The sequence below is a fragment of the Achroia grisella genome, unplaced genomic scaffold (genome assembly GCF_030625045.1).
Source record: "Achroia grisella isolate CSIRO2021 unplaced genomic scaffold, CSIRO_AGI_Agris_v1 utg780, whole genome shotgun sequence".
NCBI lineage: Eukaryota > Metazoa > Arthropoda > Insecta > Lepidoptera > Pyralidae > Achroia > Achroia grisella.
In genome coordinates, this window is record NW_026713020.1 from 830,364 (window position 1) to 849,304 (window position 18,941).

At 29.6% G+C, this 18,941-nt stretch overlaps 4 protein-coding genes across 7 annotated transcripts; 2 read left to right on the top strand and 2 right to left on the bottom strand.

Annotated features, from left to right (window-relative positions):
* The first annotated feature begins 424 nt into the window (after window positions 1-424).
* Window positions 425-9,676, top strand: LOC131850859 (hexokinase type 2). The gene is made up of 10 exons (XM_059201234.1): window positions 425-590; window positions 1,057-1,219; window positions 1,380-1,561; window positions 1,666-1,839; window positions 2,545-2,648; window positions 3,096-3,117; window positions 3,871-4,022; window positions 4,450-4,655; window positions 6,548-6,774; window positions 7,362-9,676. The coding sequence occupies exons 1-10, from the start codon at window positions 561-563 to the stop codon at window positions 7,449-7,451; spliced, it is 1,350 nt and encodes a 449-aa protein (XP_059057217.1). The 5' UTR covers window positions 425-560; the 3' UTR covers window positions 7,452-9,676.
* Window positions 9,677-12,008: 2,332 nt separating this feature from the next.
* Window positions 12,009-13,863, bottom strand: LOC131850883 (ras-related protein Rab-4B). The gene is made up of 4 exons (XM_059201265.1): window positions 13,704-13,863; window positions 13,548-13,628; window positions 12,388-12,720; window positions 12,009-12,306 (listed from the first exon to the last, which is right to left on the bottom strand). Exons 1-4 carry the CDS (start codon window positions 13,717-13,719, stop codon window positions 12,092-12,094), a joined length of 645 nt encoding a protein of 214 aa, XP_059057248.1. The 5' UTR covers window positions 13,720-13,863; the 3' UTR covers window positions 12,009-12,091.
* A 385-nt stretch (window positions 13,864-14,248) lies between these two features.
* On the top strand, window positions 14,249-15,761 carry LOC131850884 (ATP synthase subunit s, mitochondrial). Its single transcript, XM_059201266.1, has 3 exons — window positions 14,249-14,397; window positions 14,480-14,768; window positions 14,935-15,761. The coding sequence occupies exons 1-3, from the start codon at window positions 14,371-14,373 to the stop codon at window positions 15,201-15,203; spliced, it is 585 nt and encodes a 194-aa protein (XP_059057249.1). The 5' UTR covers window positions 14,249-14,370; the 3' UTR covers window positions 15,204-15,761.
* LOC131850882 (dihydroorotate dehydrogenase (quinone), mitochondrial) lies at window positions 15,688-18,718 on the bottom strand. 4 transcript variants are annotated; one of them, XR_009357853.1, is made up of 6 exons: window positions 18,438-18,717; window positions 18,000-18,209; window positions 17,112-17,506; window positions 16,675-17,012; window positions 15,855-16,544; window positions 15,688-15,775 (listed from the first exon to the last, which is right to left on the bottom strand). XR_009357853.1 is itself a non-coding variant. In XM_059201264.1 (6 exons), the coding sequence occupies exons 1-5, from the start codon at window positions 18,459-18,461 to the stop codon at window positions 16,333-16,335; spliced, it is 1,179 nt and encodes a 392-aa protein (XP_059057247.1). In that variant the 5' UTR covers window positions 18,462-18,718; the 3' UTR covers window positions 15,854-15,983; window positions 16,325-16,332. The 4 variants fall into 4 exon arrangements, 2 of the variants coding, with proteins under 2 accessions (XP_059057247.1, XP_059057245.1); XR_009357854.1 differs by having other exon boundaries at window positions 15,711-15,785; XM_059201264.1 differs by lacking the exon at window positions 15,688-15,775 and having other exon boundaries at window positions 15,854-15,983; window positions 16,325-16,544; window positions 18,438-18,718.
* Window positions 18,719-18,941: the final 223 nt, after the last annotated feature.

An 18,941-nucleotide genomic window follows, 5' to 3' on the forward strand; every position in this document is an offset into this window, starting at 1 on the left:
ATGCACACACCCACTTTATGCATGTTAAAGTCACAACTACTACCAACGCTATACAATACTATGTAAATGTAGAATTCAAGGAATGTCACTGACGTCACGTGCGAGCCCACGCGTCAGCCAATGAAATTAAAACACAAACAGAGTCTGTTAAAAATTAATATAAATTATTCTGAAAGTAATTCTAATATTTTTTCCCCTTAAAAGAAAATAACTGTATGAGTATTTGAATTTAGAAAAACTATTTTCTCAATATATATAAACAAATTTATAAAAATGTGTATCGAGTTTTTATTCATTTAGGTTGTATCCTACAATTTTCATCAGCACTACTCTAGCTTATGCTGTTTTAAACCTTACGAGCGAGACGACAATAGTTTATTATCATGAATGAAAAAGAGTGGGCTCGTATAGAACGGATTCGTTCGATGATTACAGTCGCCGTATTCCTTATTCGCTAGTGACTATAGTAAGACGTGTAGTAATATTGTTAGTGGGTAAAGTCGTATAAATTGGTTATTTTATACTTATTGATAATACAGTTGTGGCAAATATTAACCATAATGGGTATGGCTATTAACAATTTACCACGGGTAAGTGAAGTGAATTTTTGAGGACTATTCTAGATATGTTTTATATTAAAGCCGGCTTTAAATTGGAAAGCAACGGTAATGTTGTAATGACCGCTTTGACCTTGTAAAACTCGTTCGCGATAATGAATAACTAACATTACTACTTGTTATATATGCAAGAAAATTGCAATCACTATCTAATAACTACTCTAAAGTTTCTGTATTATGTAGTATAGTATTACGTAGTATTTATTACTTTTTTAAAACGTACACAATGACTAGACGCTTTAAAAATATTATTTCTTGTCGAAGCAAAGATTTTTATTTGTATTTAAACATTTAGTTGCACAAATAATAAATAAATTATACAAAATTGAATGAAACGATAAAATATTTAACCCAATTAAAAATACTAGATATAGATACCCACTATTCAATGGGTCATCCCTTGAATATTCTGTACTAAATGTATTTTTTTATTTTGCAGATTCGTGAAGAATGTAGAGTCTTTCATATGTCAGATACACAAATCTTCGAAGTAATGAGCAAACTCAACAACGATCTGGTCAGGGGACTTGGGAGAAATACGCATTCGACGGCGTCAGTGAAATGTTGGCTTACATATATACAAGATTTACCGAATGGAAGAGGTTAACATTTTAAAGTTTATCTAAAAATAGTACTTAATATTATTTTTATTTTTATACAATAATTATATTAGATTTTTCCAATTACCTTAACGTAATGTCACCCTACGTTTGGAAAAGTGCGTACAAAATATGTGACATTAACAGTTTTTGTTTTTTTCAGAACGCGGTAAATTTCTGGCATTAGATTTAGGCGGAACTAATTTCAGAGTATTAATAATAAATCTAGGAGAAAATCATTTCGATATGCAGTCAAAAATTTATGCCATACCGCAACATATCATGACCGGAACTGGTATTGCTCTATTTGATCACATAGCTGAATGCTTAGCAAATTTTATGAAGGTAATTATTAGACTAGCTGATTAAACTAAAATTATAATTAGAGAAATAAAAATCAGTATGTAAATTTTAGGCAATTGTACACTATTGTATGTTTACTTTTATAGGAGCATGAAGTTTATGAAGAAAGGTTAGCACTCGGTTTTACGTTTAGTTTTCCACTTAAACAAACGGGACTTACGAAAGGAGTTCTGCAGCGTTGGACCAAAGGGTTTTCGTGTTCAGGAGTTGTTAATGAAGATGTAGTGCAAGCATTAAAAGATGCTATATCAAGACGCGGGGTATGTATATTTTATTTATAATATCTAAATCTATTAAAAATATAAAAATAATAATGTAATTATGATTATGATGATATTTTTGGACATTTATTTAATTAATTGGGTTTGTTATATGAGCTTTATTCCTAACACAGACATTACAACATATTTTTTTATAAATATGAGGGTACTTTAACGACGACACAGACGCAATATTCAGCGCTTATTAGAATCTAGTTTGTGGAGTAAGTAGATATTTTGAGTATATTAATAATCATAAAACGTCTGTGATATTAAATAATTTAACCGTTCAAAATTATAGTAATTGAAAGTATAATGTACCTTTATTAACATAATATTTTATTGTAAAGGTAAACAAATATCTAGAAGACGTAAACGTGTATTAACGACTCCTACAAACGCGGCGGCGCGGCGCGGCGGCGTCTTACAGCTGCCTTTATTCTTATGGAAATAAAATTGCTCATATTACTGGTGGATAATGTAATATTCTGTAACTAAATAAATAAAATTTTTAAAAGCGGTTAAGTATTTTATCAGACTTTAACCGTTTACAAATAAACAATCAAATTATTTATCTTCATTATAATTGTTCGAATAAATATAGTACGATGAAAACCAAACACATGGTCATCATAATAGATCGTTATATATCTTTGCATCCTGAATATAATTTGACTCTATAAATAGTTGATTTTATACTTGCAGGACGTCCAAATAGATGTATGTGGAATATTGAATGACACAACGGGCACACTCATGTCGTGCGCATGGAAAAACCACAACTGCAAAATTGGACTCATTGCTGGTAGGTGTCATTTACTTTAATTCTAATATTGGTATTGGAAAAAACTTTAGATAATTTTTTTCAAAAACAATAGCGAAAGCGTAAAGGTTTTGACGGCCTCGGTGGTGGTCTTACTTCCGATGATCGCTGGTTCGATTTCTCGCATGGTTTAAACATTTGTATTTATGAGTATGACTGTTTGTATCGGACTGTTTTCGATATATTAACCAAAATAATATTTGTATTAGTTATCTAGTACCCATAACCCAAGCTCTGCTTACCGTGGGACTAGATGGCGCTGTGTTAAGTGTCCAGGGTTATTTATTAATTATTTAAAGCATATATACGTTTTTATATCTTCGATGAGAGATATTACAACAAACTACAATTTCTCGTGAATTGTATACTGTATCAAAATCCTTTATCCTATCTTATTATATACATTTACCTCAGATATTATCCTCAACAAAAGCTGTTCAGTAAAGCGGAAAAGTGTGCTGCATTTTGCATTGCACATACAGTTGAGTCATTCCAAACTGTAGATTTGGGAATTCCCGTCAACATGTGTTACCATTTGTTCCATTGAGATCTGGCATTGATAAGTAAATGTCTTATAATTATAATATGTTTAATTTTTAGTAGTGTTTATACCTAAATGATAACACACTTATATATATTATTATTTTTAGACATACTTATATATGTCTATTATATTCTCTTAAATCCTACCATTATACTACAGAGCCGTTTAAACACGACGAGTTTCCTATTTAGTTCCTACCTAAGGGTTCTCAATAGCAAACACCAAACAATTTTCGTTATATCTGTTTATTATGTATTTTTTAAGTCAATTATAAACTTTCTACAATACCCACTTTTCACAGCATATTTGTTGAGCGCGTTACCGTGTGAATTTTTTGTTTTTAATATTTTATCACTATATTTTTTTTAAGTTTTCAAACTAATCACACTATGACCATTAATTGATTAGTAGATATGCAAGTACTAATTGATCTGTAGTCATTACGTATTTAAAACTGCCGAGTATAGTAACGGATTCATTTGTCTTATTCCTTTTGTAAAGATCTATATTTTTAATGTATTGATTAATTGTATTTTAACGATGACGTTTTATACAGGCACAAAATAAGCAAAGAAAAGAGCCCCCCTATAGTGCTTACGTAATACTTGAACGGCCCCTTATTCCTTTTGAAAATCTATATTTTTAATGTATTGATTAATTGTAGAATTGTGAGCTATTTGAAGAGAAGACTGACAAACCGGAAATGCTTATTAATACGGAATGGGGCGCATTCGGTGACGATGGCTCGCTAGACTTCATTCGGACAGAATTTGACCGTGATGTTGATACTAATTCCATTAACCGGGGCACACAAATGTAAGTTTTAACAATGGTATAATGTTCAACTTAGAAGGTTGACAATAATAGGTACAAAGTTAATTTAATGTCTCTAAGCAGAATCCCAATATTATTCACGAATCAAACTCCAAAGAGCACATACATTTTTATAACTCTACTAAGTAATTGCTATTATAAATGAGATTTATTTATTTGTAAAAATGTGCCTGCCTATGTTATTCAATCGAATACAGTCGGATAACTTTAAATTCAATTTGGTACAAAGGTGATATTCTAAATTAACACAGGTAATTTTATCTAAATTCACGCTAGCAAAGTGTGAAATATATGTGGTATCTTTTATAGACCTATACTAAAATTAATCGAAACATATTTGCCAAAAATAGATTTTTACAAATATCTATAATGCACGATAATTCTTCCATTGACTAACTATTGTTTTCAGTTTCGAGAAGATGATCGCTGGCATGTATTTGGGAGAAATAGTACGCTTGGTACTTGAGAAATTAACGAAAATGGGCCTTCTCTTTAATGGTGTAGGATCGGACTTACTGTTTAAAAGAAACAATTTCCACACTAAATACGTTTCTGAGATTGAGTCTGACAACCCCGGAGACTACACGAGCTGCAGAGACGTTCTTGAAGAACTCGGTAAGTTAATACATTATAATAGTAATGATATGTACAAACTTTCATCATTTAATTAGTGTCTTCAAGCTTTTATCAATCATGATGAAAAGTGAGGAGTCGTAACAAAGTATTTCACAATATTCCTATTTAAGGAACGTACAGACCTACTTTTATTATTTCTAAACGCTCTGTTCCTATATAGACAACTGATGATGTAAGTAATTGATAAGTAGATATGTATGAAATTGTCAACTCATCATGTACACGCTATATCCAGTATTTACTTGTAGTTATATACCTACCTAATAGTCTTAGTCAGTATAGCTAGTCGATACAAAACAAATATACGTACTATGGACCTTTGGTTTTGACCTTTTAATTAATGAAGAAATAAAATAAATAAATGAACGAAATCCGTTTGATATATGTACTTTAAGAAAGTAGAGATATTTCTTCTTACTTTATTTATAAGTATTTCACATACCAGCCCCATCTCATTCCGGGGAATATTCAAACTAGATATAATAACATATAAGTATGTTATATAGCTGTTTACAATACAATACAATGTAGCAGCATAAGTATATTTCTTATTTTATCAGTATAGTGCCCTAGACACTACACTAAAACTAAAACATAATAACCAGAGATTAATCTATGTTTATGTAGGCATATTTATATTAATAGAGTACATTATGAATACGTACTGTATCGTGGTCGTTTATAATATCAATTAGTCTTTGATCTCTATAAGCAGTTAACAATAAACAAACTATGAATACTAAATACCTACGTATTTTCCGGACTAATGTAGATAATACAGCGCCCATAAAATAGATAACATCTGATCCCAGCATATCTGATACAGTATATATTTGTAGTTAGAGATACCGCCTCTGCAAACTTAAAACCCTGCTTATAATGACTATACTGTTTATTAATTTAACTAGATATTGCAGTAGGTACTTAATAAGTATATTTGTTTACCAGACGTTTAATATATGTTTATATATAAATCTAATAAGATTATCATTTAGATTGTTTCTAAAATCGACACTTAATATTCCAAAGTAGACCTAGCCCAAGCAGAGAGTAGCCAATCATATAATAGGGTATACAAGCGTAATCATATTTTATTTTTATATGTGGAAGCTGGAATAGGCAATTTTACTTCCTATTTATATCCAAAATTTTTAAAGAGACCTAAGAAATCTTTACTTAGGTATAATAATGACGGTTATGAAGTCGACTGTAATATATTTTTACTGTATTTATTTCCTGAAAACAAACATCAAGTACTTATTATGAGACTGTGTATCTCGGAACATATTGTTAAAGAGAACATTTATTGTGTTTAAAAACTAATTGAATCAAAATCCACTGATTTCATCTAGGTGGTTGAATACATGCTATAACTGTGTTTCAATTATTTTTTTAGTATCAGATATTGTTTGTATAATATTTTATTTTACATTGATTATTATCTGTGTGTATATCTACACCTACTACACTTCATTTACCCTTTACTAGTATTACGACCAACATGTATATTATGAGATTGGAAATCTAATCTACGAAATAAATAATAAATCTGTGTCTATAAACAATAGTGGATATGTATTCAACGTTATAAGTCATTTTAAACGGAAATTAGTTATTACATATTTTAACAATTGCCTACATTATTATCGAATGCAAAAATACTACCATTAGTAAGTAAGGCCATAATTAATGTCAATGAATCGAAATAAACCAACAAACTACTAGGTACAAAGTACGATAAATGCAAAAGATAAAGTAGTATCTAGTTACGAATTAACTGTGGTCGATAAGATATTTACAGAGTTTTAGTGAAGCTCAGGAAAATAGTAAAAGAGGATAATTGTTAGAATATTTGAATTTTCTTATTGCAGGGTTGACACCCGCGTCTGAGGCTGACATGGCTGCGGTAAGGTACGTGTGCGAGTGCGTGTCACGACGAGCGGCACACTTAGTGTCTGCTGGCATCGCCACTCTCCTCAATAAGATGAACAACCCTGTAGTAACAGTTGGCATCGACGGCTCCGTCTATCGTTTCCATCCACACTTCCACAACCTAATGTCAGAAAAGATCCAGCAATTAGTTCAGCCTGGTATAAAGGTAAGTCTTGTATTTGTTATAAGTATGTTGTGTTGTAACCATATTTTAAATTTAATTAAGCTTGGACAATCTGGACGGCCACATATGGCCATCTAGTTCCAAGCTAAGCAGAGGTTACTAAACTAGAGGTACTACACAGTTATATGTACAAATACGTAGAAAACACCCAGACTAATATAAACAATCATACTGATGACTACAAATTTTTGGACCGTGCTAGGAATCGAAACCGCGGCCATCGGAAAGTATAGCGGTGTCCTAAACCCATAGACCACTAATGCAGTCAGTTTTATGATTACATGATACGATAATACGCTGCCATCTGTAGCATAATTTATTAACTTCAATGCATAACCACAACTGTTACATATTTGATTGAAGGGGCTTTGTGTATTTTCATTGCTATTTTCATTATTTTTACGTTTACGTCATGTAACATGTAATAATGTAGGCTACAAATCTTCCGTAAAAAAAACTTAAATGACTGAAACTCATAGCAAAATTCATCGTATAGTTCAAGTGAGCAAGAAATCGCCATATTTTATAGGTACTATTTACATATTAACGTAGCTACACAATTATTTCAGTTCAATCTGATGCTGTCTGAAGATGGCAGTGGACGAGGTGCTGCGCTAGTGGCTGCAGTAGCGTGCCATCAGAGCCAGCAGGGAGCGTAAGCAATGCAACTTATCACCTTAACATGGCGATCTTTTTACCGACGATTTGTGGCATCCTAATTTTGAATTAACCACATCGTAATACCTGTATGCTGAAGTGCTAGTGCATAACTATACATGCACTTGTGTCATTTTGACAGTGAAACCGAATTTTATGTTCAAAATATAAAAACCAATGTTATATTTTCATTACAAAAATTTATTAATTCTGATATCATATTAAGATTATAATATTTTATACAGCTTTTTTATAGTCTTAAAGACAATATAAATAGAGAACATATTGTAAATAGTGTCTACAAAAGACATCAAGAGATATAGTCACATATGGTACTTATGGTTCACGTTCTGTAATGTTATGTATAGATAAAATCTATTTCTCGGCCAACGAGATATCAACTATATTTTATTTAAGTTAAAAAAGATCGGTATGATTTACAAGTACCCAAAAATATAATAATACAAAATTCTAAACTTCTTTATTTAGGTCGGTTATTCTATGTCCAGGGTACATCATTTCTTATTTTAGTATTAGAAAATCGTGGTATACTTAGCTAGAATATTTGCATTGCATTTAGCTACTTTATAAAGGAAAATATTAATTGGAAGACACTATGTTTAATGAAGATAGGCACTAAGATATAATGTCCGGCCGATAAATTAATGTTGTAACAATTAATAATACACATCAGGTACTTATAAAATCCTATATCTAGTCACAAATAAGGCATTACAGAAGTTGACTACATAAGCTTATTTCTTACACCTCTTTGTGGCGCTATGTTTGCATCCATGTTTCATTTTTCATTCTTTTATTATTTTAGAAGACTGATTTAAATTAACAAAGTATCATTGTATTGTTAAAAAATTGAATTACATGAAAGTTGTTGATATATTGTTATAATATTGATACGACATAAAAATTATATACGATATTCGTTTGCAAGTGCCTATCTTAGCCAACGCTTGTCACATGCTTTGAGCCCTTTGAGTAGATATATAAATTTAAATAAAGTTTGGACTGAACCATGTTAATAGTTAGGTATCAGTGAGTAAAGTATGTTATGTTTTAGCAATAAGTAGTTTTATAGTGATGTATAAAGATTTTTATTGGACAGATAGCTTGTATAATGTTACATAGTTGAGGTACTTATATATGTACTTAAAAAGTTATTGGGTAAAGTATAAAAATTAAATTCAATATAATATATTTATTTATTGCTACAATTTAAGTATACAAATGTTTTATACAACGTTAGGTGACTTTAGTCAGTATGCCTTTCAATATTAAGTAAATATGTACATTTATAGATTATACAAGCCAGCTTCGTAAACATGCGTATTCTGTAAAATAAATTAATACATAGGTATATTCAAACGAGATAATAAATTAATACCTACAGCAAAGGCTTGCTGATGTGTCTTATAGGATATACCTATTTATTATTTATAATAAACGATTTTTATACAGTAGGTATATAATTATATGTATCGTAGCATATAGTTATTTTAATCATTCCATAATCTAATTTCCAACGTTATTTTCTTGTACTTATGCATATTAGTCATATAACAGATAAGGCAAAATGAACCAGTCGTGATATTTATGGTATATGTATACATAACAGTACTACATATAGATATAGTTGAATAGAGTTTGTTCCACATCACAATTTGTTTAAACAATAGAATTTTCATCTGTACTTACAATAATATGTAGTAATTTGAAAAGTAGTTTAAAGAGACATAATACACATACCATTTACTATTATTTTTGTATAAAATACATAATGGGAAATTATTTAGTGGAGCGAAAAATAATATTGATTGAGAATATATTCTCTTTTTTAATTGCCCTATGCTCTATATTGTAGTACGTTATAAAACACATATATCTACTTGAATGCGAGTATATCATGTACTTTAAATTGCACTTTATGATCATAATTTTACTTTAAATATTGAGAGAGATAGTTTCATTATTATTTTAAGTTTGATATTTTTCTGTGATAGTACTAGGAATTATTGAATATGAATAAAAGTTTTGTTTATAAACTACTTATATTGTTTTAATTGTTAATCGTGAAAAAAATCTAAGTAATTGCATTGAAATTTTGTCCAAGTCTAATCAATAGTATCGCACGTACCTACGTATTTGTTGAACTTAAACTAAGAATTTTGGAATACGTACGAGAGTGGCGAGAAGTGTGCGCGAGCATGTAAGAAATAGTAAGTAAATATGGAGTATAATACTAGCTACTCGCCCTGCCTTCGCACTGGTGTACATTATTTATACATATAAACGTTCCCCTTGAACCTATTGCCAAAAACTTCAAAATCCGTTGCGTAGTAGTAGTAGATCTAAGCGAACAGATAGCGGAAGCGACTTCATTTTATACTATGTAAAGATAAGAAATAAGAACATGTACCGTGAGTAGGATGTAATCGTGTTTGCATGTTGATCCTTAAATTTTTCTGTAGCACATTCTTTATTCAAAAATCGACCTAAATCATTATTATTATAAAGAGAAGAAAGAAGAAATTAAAAGAATTAGCCCATTTCTTTTTGGTACGTAGCACCTTCGTATAGGGCTATATATTAATGTCTTATTATTTCAAGCCTGAATAAATGAATCTTTAGATGAAATTTTTTTAAGAATATATATTATATGCACGTAGATCGTATATAAGAAAGACAACAGACGCTATTTAAGACACGGCTCTCTATATATCTACTTGAACATTTTATAACACACAACATGTGGCGTGGGTGTTAGGGGTATTTTTTAATGGATAATAATAAAATAGTTCATCCGACTGCGCTGACGGTTTACTCTGGTGGGGCACCAGTGGAGCATGTTTAGATGATCATGAGGCCGACTTCACTGACTGGCCTCAGGCAATAAGCCCATCGTGACAAATACACTAGGAATTTATCACGATGGAACTCAGGGGGGACAGTCGCAGTCATGTCTTTGTATTCCGCAGAAATATCCGTATACAATGTCGCTAATTGCATTAAGATATAACTATATCTAGGGAGGTTACTCATGAATATTATTACTTTATTACTAAGTAGAAGGTAACCGAAATTTGTATTTATTGATTTCACAAAGTAGGTATTATGTTTCACAAGTGATTATTCTTTGTAAAGGTATTATTGTTACATTTATGAATAAATTTGTTAACTGTCCATTATTTCCTTAATATTTATATTTCCTTATTATTCTATACAAGTAGTGGTCGCATATCTTCCAATATCCATCAAAAATATAAAAAGGCATAAAATCTAATTCCGAACAATTCACCCGCAATTAACCGCTGCAGCTGGCAACAAGTGGTATATAATAATTATAATTGTTTAACATTAAAACAAAACAACTTTGGTTTTTAGCTCTTTATTGTCACAAAATACACTAAACAGTGCATTTTAACATAATAGTGAATACAAAAATTAATATTCCTATACTAAAGTGAAATTTGCGTCATTGAGTTATTATTAATATATATATAGTAATTTTACAATTTGTGTGCTACAATCTTAATAATACAGATGATGTTATAACGCGACACTACTAGGAAAACTTACTGTAGGCACAGTGAATAGGGCGTCATCATGACATAACAACAAAACGGACAGTAGTGACGGAATCTTCTTAAAAAATAGATTATAAAAAAATATTTGAGATTGTCAGCTAAATATATTTTTTACGGTACCGGAACGAAATAGTAATTAATAACGAATTGAAGTAAACTTAATCATGTGTCTGAACGATATTACATTTACTTTATAACATAATGACACCCTCTACAGGTATGAATAAGTCATCTTCATTTGTCACTTGAATTAATTAATATAATATTATAAAAAATACAGTACGCCTCTTCGAGGGCTGTTTCATTCGAGGTATTCTTACACTACATGTTGAAGATAAGCTAACTTAAAAATAAATTCATTATCTTTATCAATTATATAAGAATTACTCCTAAATATCTATATTCGACACTCTTTTCTACTAGATAACTGAATATGTAATTATAACAAATTCTATTTCGCATGCATAATGAGCTAGAAAAATGGTATATTTATATATGTATATTCATAAAATATTACGCCAGTATGCCCAAAAATCTCATATTTTTTAATAGCAAGTAGTTTTTACAAAATGATCTGTCTATGATTTTTTCTATTATAGTAGATACATAGTATATTATTTTCATTATAAATAAAAGTGTCATAACAAAACAACAATAAAATTCTGGGAGTTCAATCACAAATATCATATTAAAAGTACCTATAATACTATGAGAATCATAAAGTACATCACATCCAAGAGTTAATAATAATTAACAAGGCGTCCTAGGAGATTACATGTCACAATCAATTAACTTTCAAAAAATATATCTCTCACACAGATTCACAGACACTTTTACATTTATATTTAAAGAGTTCTGTACATATACAATGGTGTTGAATACAACTCTTGTACCATATGCATTTTTGATTATATTGCATATCAGTCAACTGTTCAAATAAATTTCTTTAATTCCATTTCAATGCAATATGATTTATATTGAAATATATATCCTAAAACAAATTGATCTGAATACAATCTCCTTATACCTTAGACATGCCATTCCTAAACGCGACAGGCACATTCCGATGGCGCCCTTGCAGGTTTTTTAGGTACATTCAGTCTCTTTGATGTACTTGTTCCATACTGAATACCAGATCCAATTCGCTCTGGGTCTAGCTCTCCAGTTTCTATTTTAGCTAGGATGGTTTTAGAACACTTCAAAAATGACTCTTCAACATTCTCGCCTGTCTTAGCACTTGTCTCTAAGAACATGAGCTCTGCAATATTATTAATGAGATGTTATAATGTACATACTGTAACATTGAAAAACATATAAACAATATTATAGGAATATTTACCATTTTCCTGAGCAAACTGACTAGCTTCTGTGAAAGTGACTTCTCTAGATTCTTCCAAATCTTTTTTATTGCCAACAAGTAAAATTACAATATTGGGACTAGCAAGTGTTCGCGCATCTCTCAACCAATTAGTCAATGCATTAAATGAGTCCCGTGATGTAATGTCATATACAAGAAGTGCACCAGCAGCACCCCTGTAGTAAGAGCGAGTTACAGAACGGAACCTCTCTTGTCCAGCGGTGTCCCATATTTGTAACTTAGTTGATTTTCCACCAATATTGACAATTTTAGAACCAAATTCTACGCCAATGGTGTGACATCTATCTTCTTTGACTAAAATTGAGATATACATAGAATATTTAAAAATTTGTTATAATTAGATAATTACATAATAATTTATAAATACATGTATAGCAATATATCATTTTCAATCTCATGACTATGAAATAATCATAAGAATAAAAATAAAATATCAACCTATATTTCTTAGAGAATCAAGAAAAAATTTGATCTAGAAATTATTGTCTATAGGAGTCATCTACTATAGACTCGAGAATCTGATAGATACTGTTACTTTTTCCATTTAGTGAGTACTTATTTGATCATATTTAAGGTAAAATGTTTGTATATATGTTCTGTAAACAGGTGTTGAAACAGAGTATATATATAATGCTTGACAATAGAACCTGAATAACACATAAATTTCAAATTTAAATAATTATTGTCTAATTTCAACAGTATGAATTTATATTAATGGGCACCCAAGCCCACTAATACAAATTCATACTTTTGATTTTATTATATGTTTAGTTTAGTGATATTAGTAGTTTATACTTAACTATATAAAGTATAAACTACTAATATCATTAAACTAAACATATAACTTTTGATATCACGTTCAAAACGTTTATGCCCATTGAATGCATTGAAATCAATGGTGAATGTTAAATAATGTAAAATTAGAATACAGTAGGTACAGTGTATAATTTATACAGTTGTATATCTCATTCGAGCGTGAAATATCGGTCTACAAATAATATATTATAAGTAATCGTATTTGCGAATTAATATCTATAAACAATAATGAATTGAGCTAGTAAAGAAATTCAATAACATGGTGACTCTTCGCCTAAAAGATAATATATTAATCGGTTACTCACATTTATTTCCGATGAAATTGTTAAGTAGGCTTGACTTGCCCGTACCAGCACTGCCTATCACCAAGAACTTAAACAAGTACTCTATAAATAAGAAAAATAACATTGAAATACTGATAATAAACATTCTTAACAATGTCATTTAATAAGATTCCCTACCGTAAGTTTCCGACATCTTTGGATTATTGCATATATTCTTGCACAGTTTATACTAATTTCTTGCTTTTTAATTTATATAGTCTATTTATTCTTATAAACATAAATTAGAAAATATACGACTGAATCAGAACATGTACGGATACAACAAATTGACAAGTTTTTCTTGTTTTCGTTCATTCTTTAATAGAAAGGCAAAGGAAACTAGGCCCATACAGCCAATTTTATATAATTATGTCCTTATTTTTTTTAGTTTACATATTTTATATGTCTTGAATTGTTGAGATAATGTTATAAGTGTAAAGAATGTTCTTGAGTTTCTTAATAGTCCGCAGAAAAAGGCAAAAGCTTGGTTAACATAAGCGTACAACTAATTTTTGCAAATGCAACTAAGTATATTGTTTCTTTAGCAATAATTGTTGAGTTTTAATTATCTAAATTGAAATATATCTGCGAACTAGTTAGGTAATATTGAATAAGAACGCATTTTGGACAGAAAGACAGGATACAGAAAAATTCTAATCTTTGTAATCTGTGGTCAATTCTTAATTTTCATTATTGTTTAGTTATAGACGTTTCTTTCTGTCAGTTCTGTCACTGGCTACTATTGCTTAACTTTATTTATACCACTAATATATTGTTAAAAACTTAAATAACTTAAGCAACACTTATGTCGTTGTTGGCAAATAAATTCCATGTAAGTATGTAGATGTAGAGGTTATAACTGGTTTGTTTTATTTTAAATCCTATTCGATATTTTGATTTTCTTATTACCCTAGAATGCTTTTCTTCACAAAACGTATATACCAAGTACAAATCAAAACAGAACATTTTGGGAATATGTCAATATGATGTTTAATAGACCAGATCCTAAACGAATAGAAGCTGTGGGGCCTGACCGTGCCTGTGCTGAGTGGGTCTTACGAAATGGTGGCCAGATTATTTGGACGGACGGGAAAAAATTGAGCGATTATAATTCTTTACCTGCTGATGATCAAAAAGTGCCCAAGATATTGGAGATCGATGGAACAAACTCATCTATATCTCATTATGGTTTTCCACATTTAAGTAAGTAGTACTTAATATTACTTTTATAATCTACTATTCTCTGAACATAAAATGTATATTTGTAATTGCTGACAAATATATCTACCTCATATACTGATAAATCAAAAATAGGAATAAAAAGTTATTCTTTAATAATATTAATATTTACTTAAAATAAACTTTACAGGTGGATGCACAATGCTACAACGAATTATATTACACAATAATAATTACATAGATGATAGAGCCATGAAAGGTTTATCTCATGGTCGGGCCAGTCTAACACATGTTCAAGTGTCGAAATGTCGCAGTGTAACAGATTTGGGAATAAAAGAAATTAAAGTATTACATAAATTAGAGACATTGAAATTGTTTGACTTGGAAGAAGTAAAGAATCTTGAAGAATGTATAAAGTATCTGCAATCACATTTGCCTAAATGTCAAATACAATGTTAGCTGTAAAAATGTAAAGAAAATTATACAAAAGTTTTGTATAATTTTCTTTCAACTATTAAAGACATCAAATTAAACAAAAATATCGTTAATGAACATATTCAATGGAATATTATTAAAATTACTTTTTCTCTAAAATTTGAAGAGTTTGCACACATATTGTGTTTTTAAAGTGACATATTTTAATACACAAAGCACATTTTCATATAAACAAAATATATTTACTATGTGCCATATTTACATTTATTCCATGTCATATCATTTTCCAGAAGGTGGAAAGAAACTACAAGAAAATTTGGCATAAAGTACAATTGATTGTAACCAATGTCTGTAGTAAATATTACCCAATCAATATTTTGTCATTTCACTTCTTTACCAGCTTCTATGATATTCTTATAACCATCTCTTTGTAATAATACAATTCAGATTTTGCAGATTACTGGAGGACCATGGTAAATGAAAGCTGTATATATCTGTATCATATTATCTCTAACTAATATCTTTTCATATGCATCTTGTCCTGTAAAAACTCCTACAGGGAGTTGTAGAAGTTTTTACAATTATTGGTATTTTTCCTGAAATTGACTATAAAAAATAAAAACAATAATAAATTCTATAAACATAATATTATAACGAAGATAATATTCTACAAACCTGTTGTTCATTTGTAAATAATTTTAATTTCTCTTCATTTATTTGCTAGAGGCTTTCCACTAAATCCACCAGCTTCATTTGGTAATGTTCCATTTATTGAAGAAGGATTTTTTTTCTACTACATATCCTCTGGAATATTAAAAGTAATTTTAAATTACTTTTTTATCTACAATTTGAAGAGTTTGCACACATACTGTGTTGTTAAAGCAATATATCTTAATAAAAAAACACATTTTTGTGCTTTTTCATATAAACAAAATATATTTACTATTTAATTTAATATGTGGAAATAATAGGTGGAAAGAAAGTAAATTAAATTTCGACATAAAATACAATTAATTGTAGCAAATGTTACAATTAATTGTATTTCAATTTAAGATATCAGTTTAAATTAATAGCAAATTTTGTTTAGGTTTTTGTCAGTACAGTAAATTGTATTTTATGTCGTTTGTAGTCAATATTACACAAACAATTTTTGTCATTTAACTCCTTTTCCAACAGCTTCGCTGACATTCTTGTAGCCCTCTCTTTCTAATATTTCTGCTAATTCTGATTTTATTTTGCTGATTACCGGAGGACCATGATAAATTAAAGCTGTATATATCTGTATCACACTAGCTCCTGCTATTATCTTTTCATATGCATCTTGCCCTGTAAAAACTCCTCCAACACCAATTATTGGTATTTTTCCTAAAATTATTATTAAAAGATATAAACACTGATAAATAAAATGTAATATTTCACAAAACATTGTGGTGAATGTAACACTGTATGGCCAAATAGTATAATTATAAATAAATGACAAAAATATTGTACAAACCTTTTGTTAATTTGTAAATAATTTTAATCATTTCTGTTGATTTATTTGCTAGAGGCTTTCCACTCAGGCCACCAGCTTCATTTGGGAATGTTTTATTAATTAATGAGGGTTTGTCAATTGTGGTATTTGAGATTATAAGACCATCAACATTACTTTCCTTCTTTGTAATAATATAGACTATGTCTTTTATTTCTTCAATAGTCAGATCTGGGGCCAGTTTCAGAAGTAGCGGAATCCTTTTTGCTGACTGAAGCAAATTTCTTGTTTTATTTACTGCTGTCAGAAGTTCAAGTAACTCTTCTTTCTTTTGTAATGATCTTAATCCTGGAGTGTTAGGACTACAAAAAGGAACTATATAATTATAGTATTCAATACTAAAAAAGTGATATTAATATTATTGTTTGTGCATTAGTACTAAATGTTATATGTAACTGTACCTGCTGATGTTTATAACAAAATAATCAGCTACATCATAAAATTTCTTTATGCCTATTGTATAATCATGAATCGCATTTTCTGATAACTTATTCTTTCCTAAATTTATTCCCAATAGGCATTTGTCTAATAATGCTTTGTTAATACTTTGCATCTTTTTATAAACTTCATTATGGCCTTCACTGTTGAAACCATATCTATTAATTACAGCTTTATCTTCTGGCAATCGAAACACCCTAGGCTTTGGGTTACCAGTCTGGGGCTCTGGGGTCACTGAACCGACTTCTATAATGGAGAAACCAATATTTTTCAAACCCAATACAGCATCACCATGTTTGTCAAAACCAGCGGCTATGCCTACCGGACTACTTAGATTTGAGTCTAGGAATTTTGTGTTCTGTAATGCAATAATACATGACAAATAATATATAATAACAATTTTTACAGTTAGTCTATATGCACAAAATAAATTAATATTAATAAATTATTACAATATTAGTGAATAAGAATATTCACAAGTTTATTTTCACTGATATACTATAGTGGGGTAACCGAAATAGAATGAAGCCACAATTTTGACTAATCTGTTGGAAGTTTCAATCCTGTAATGGTAAGTACTGTGGTAATTGACTGTGGTTTCAATGTTTTAATTTTGTTTTGTTTCTTGTTTGATAATCTTACATTATACCATTTAATAATGTTATAAATACTTGCAATGATGTTGCAGCAAACAATTTATTATCTTATAACTTTTTACAGAGAAGAGAAGTCACAATATAGAACTTGAAATATCACTACTTAATTTTTATTATATTTTAGATTTATTTAGTATTCAATATTTTTAATGTAAATATTTATCATTCACTAAAAAAGTGGGCAAGTGTACTTACTAAAATTTTAGGGTCTGTAAAACTTTCTGTGGGAAAGATACCATATTTGATAGCAGTTACACCAAATTTATGTGCCAACTCTGGGTTTAGGTATTGACTTGCTGGTTCCAAAACTTTTCCATAATATCCATTGAAGTCCTTTTTTATATAAATTAGTTGGTATGCAATAGATCCTCCTAAAGTCAAATAACATAGTGACTTTATTTTTTTCTGAAAGATATTAAAGACAACACAGTTTTTATAAAACATACTATTTATAAAAGTTAAAATTTTAAAAACATACAAAAACAGATATATTGTGATAGCTTGTCAGTGGCTTGGTTTGTGTTATAAATTGTTTCAACATATATATTGTGTAGCCGTAATACCAATACGTAATACCTTATATATATTAAAATAAAATAAAGCCCAGAACATTCAAATATTATTATTACTTACAATAGCGTTTTGTTTTGAACTCATGCCGACAATAATTTATTTTGATATAGCAGTTGACTTAGGAATAAACCAAATTAACGAAAAATAAAATATTATTTTGTACAACGAATAATTGTGATCTTTGTTTCTTTTATTAATAAAGTTGTAATATTAACCAAAATATTTTTCAAATGATATCACGTGGGATAATTATGTAGCGTAAATGACATCTGTCAATAATGCGATTATACTGACGCTGTCATGAGCGTAGTGTATAGTACTTTTCCTTTCACTGAAATGGGGAAAAACAAAACAAAAAACAAATTTACGCTGTCCACTAGTATTGCAACATAACTTTACATATCGATAAAAAATATTTCTATTGAATGTCGATTCAGTAACCTCGTTGCAATGTCACGTAATCGCTATTTTGGCGAAATGACAGAGAGGCAAAATGTTCTCAGAGTAAGAGAAATAATTTAGATAATTCTTTTGGTTCAAATCTTTAAAATATGATATGAGCAT

What these genes read in the sequence shown, in the direction of transcription:
- LOC131850859 (XM_059201234.1), top strand. Translation starts at nt 561, where the DNA reads ATGGGTATGGCTATTAACAATTTACCACGG. An exon ending in ATGCTATATCAAGACGCGGG is followed by an intron (nt 1,840 to 2,544) that starts GTATGTATATTT and finishes TTATACTTGCAG; the next exon opens with GACGTCCAAATAGATGTATG. An exon ending in GTTCAGTAAAGCGGAAAAGT is followed by an intron (nt 3,118 to 3,870) that starts GTGCTGCATTTT and finishes GATTAATTGTAG; the next exon opens with AATTGTGAGCTATTTGAAGA.
- LOC131850883 (XM_059201265.1), bottom strand. An exon ending in CAATTTCATCGGAAATAAAT is followed by an intron (nt 12,721 to 13,547) that starts GTGAGTAACCGA and finishes TCTCAATTTTAG; the next exon opens with TCAAAGAAGATAGATGTCAC. An exon ending in TCAGTTTGCTCAGGAAAATG is followed by an intron (nt 12,307 to 12,387) that starts GTAAATATTCCT and finishes ATAATATTGCAG; the next exon opens with AGCTCATGTTCTTAGAGACA.
- LOC131850884 (XM_059201266.1), top strand. Translation starts at nt 14,371, where the DNA reads ATGTCGTTGTTGGCAAATAAATTCCAT. An exon ending in TGTTGGCAAATAAATTCCAT is followed by an intron (nt 14,398 to 14,479) that starts GTAAGTATGTAG and finishes TTATTACCCTAG; the next exon opens with AATGCTTTTCTTCACAAAAC. An exon ending in TTATGGTTTTCCACATTTAA is followed by an intron (nt 14,769 to 14,934) that starts GTAAGTAGTACT and finishes TAAACTTTACAG; the next exon opens with GTGGATGCACAATGCTACAA.
- LOC131850882 (XM_059201264.1), bottom strand. Translation starts at nt 18,461, where the DNA reads ATGAGTTCAAAACAAAACGCTATT. An exon ending in GTTCAAAACAAAACGCTATT is followed by an intron (nt 18,210 to 18,437) that starts GTAAGTAATAAT and finishes AATATCTTTCAG; the next exon opens with AAAAAAATAAAGTCACTATG. An exon ending in TTTGTTATAAACATCAGCAG is followed by an intron (nt 17,013 to 17,111) that starts GTACAGTTACAT and finishes TCCTTTTTGTAG; the next exon opens with TCCTAACACTCCAGGATTAA.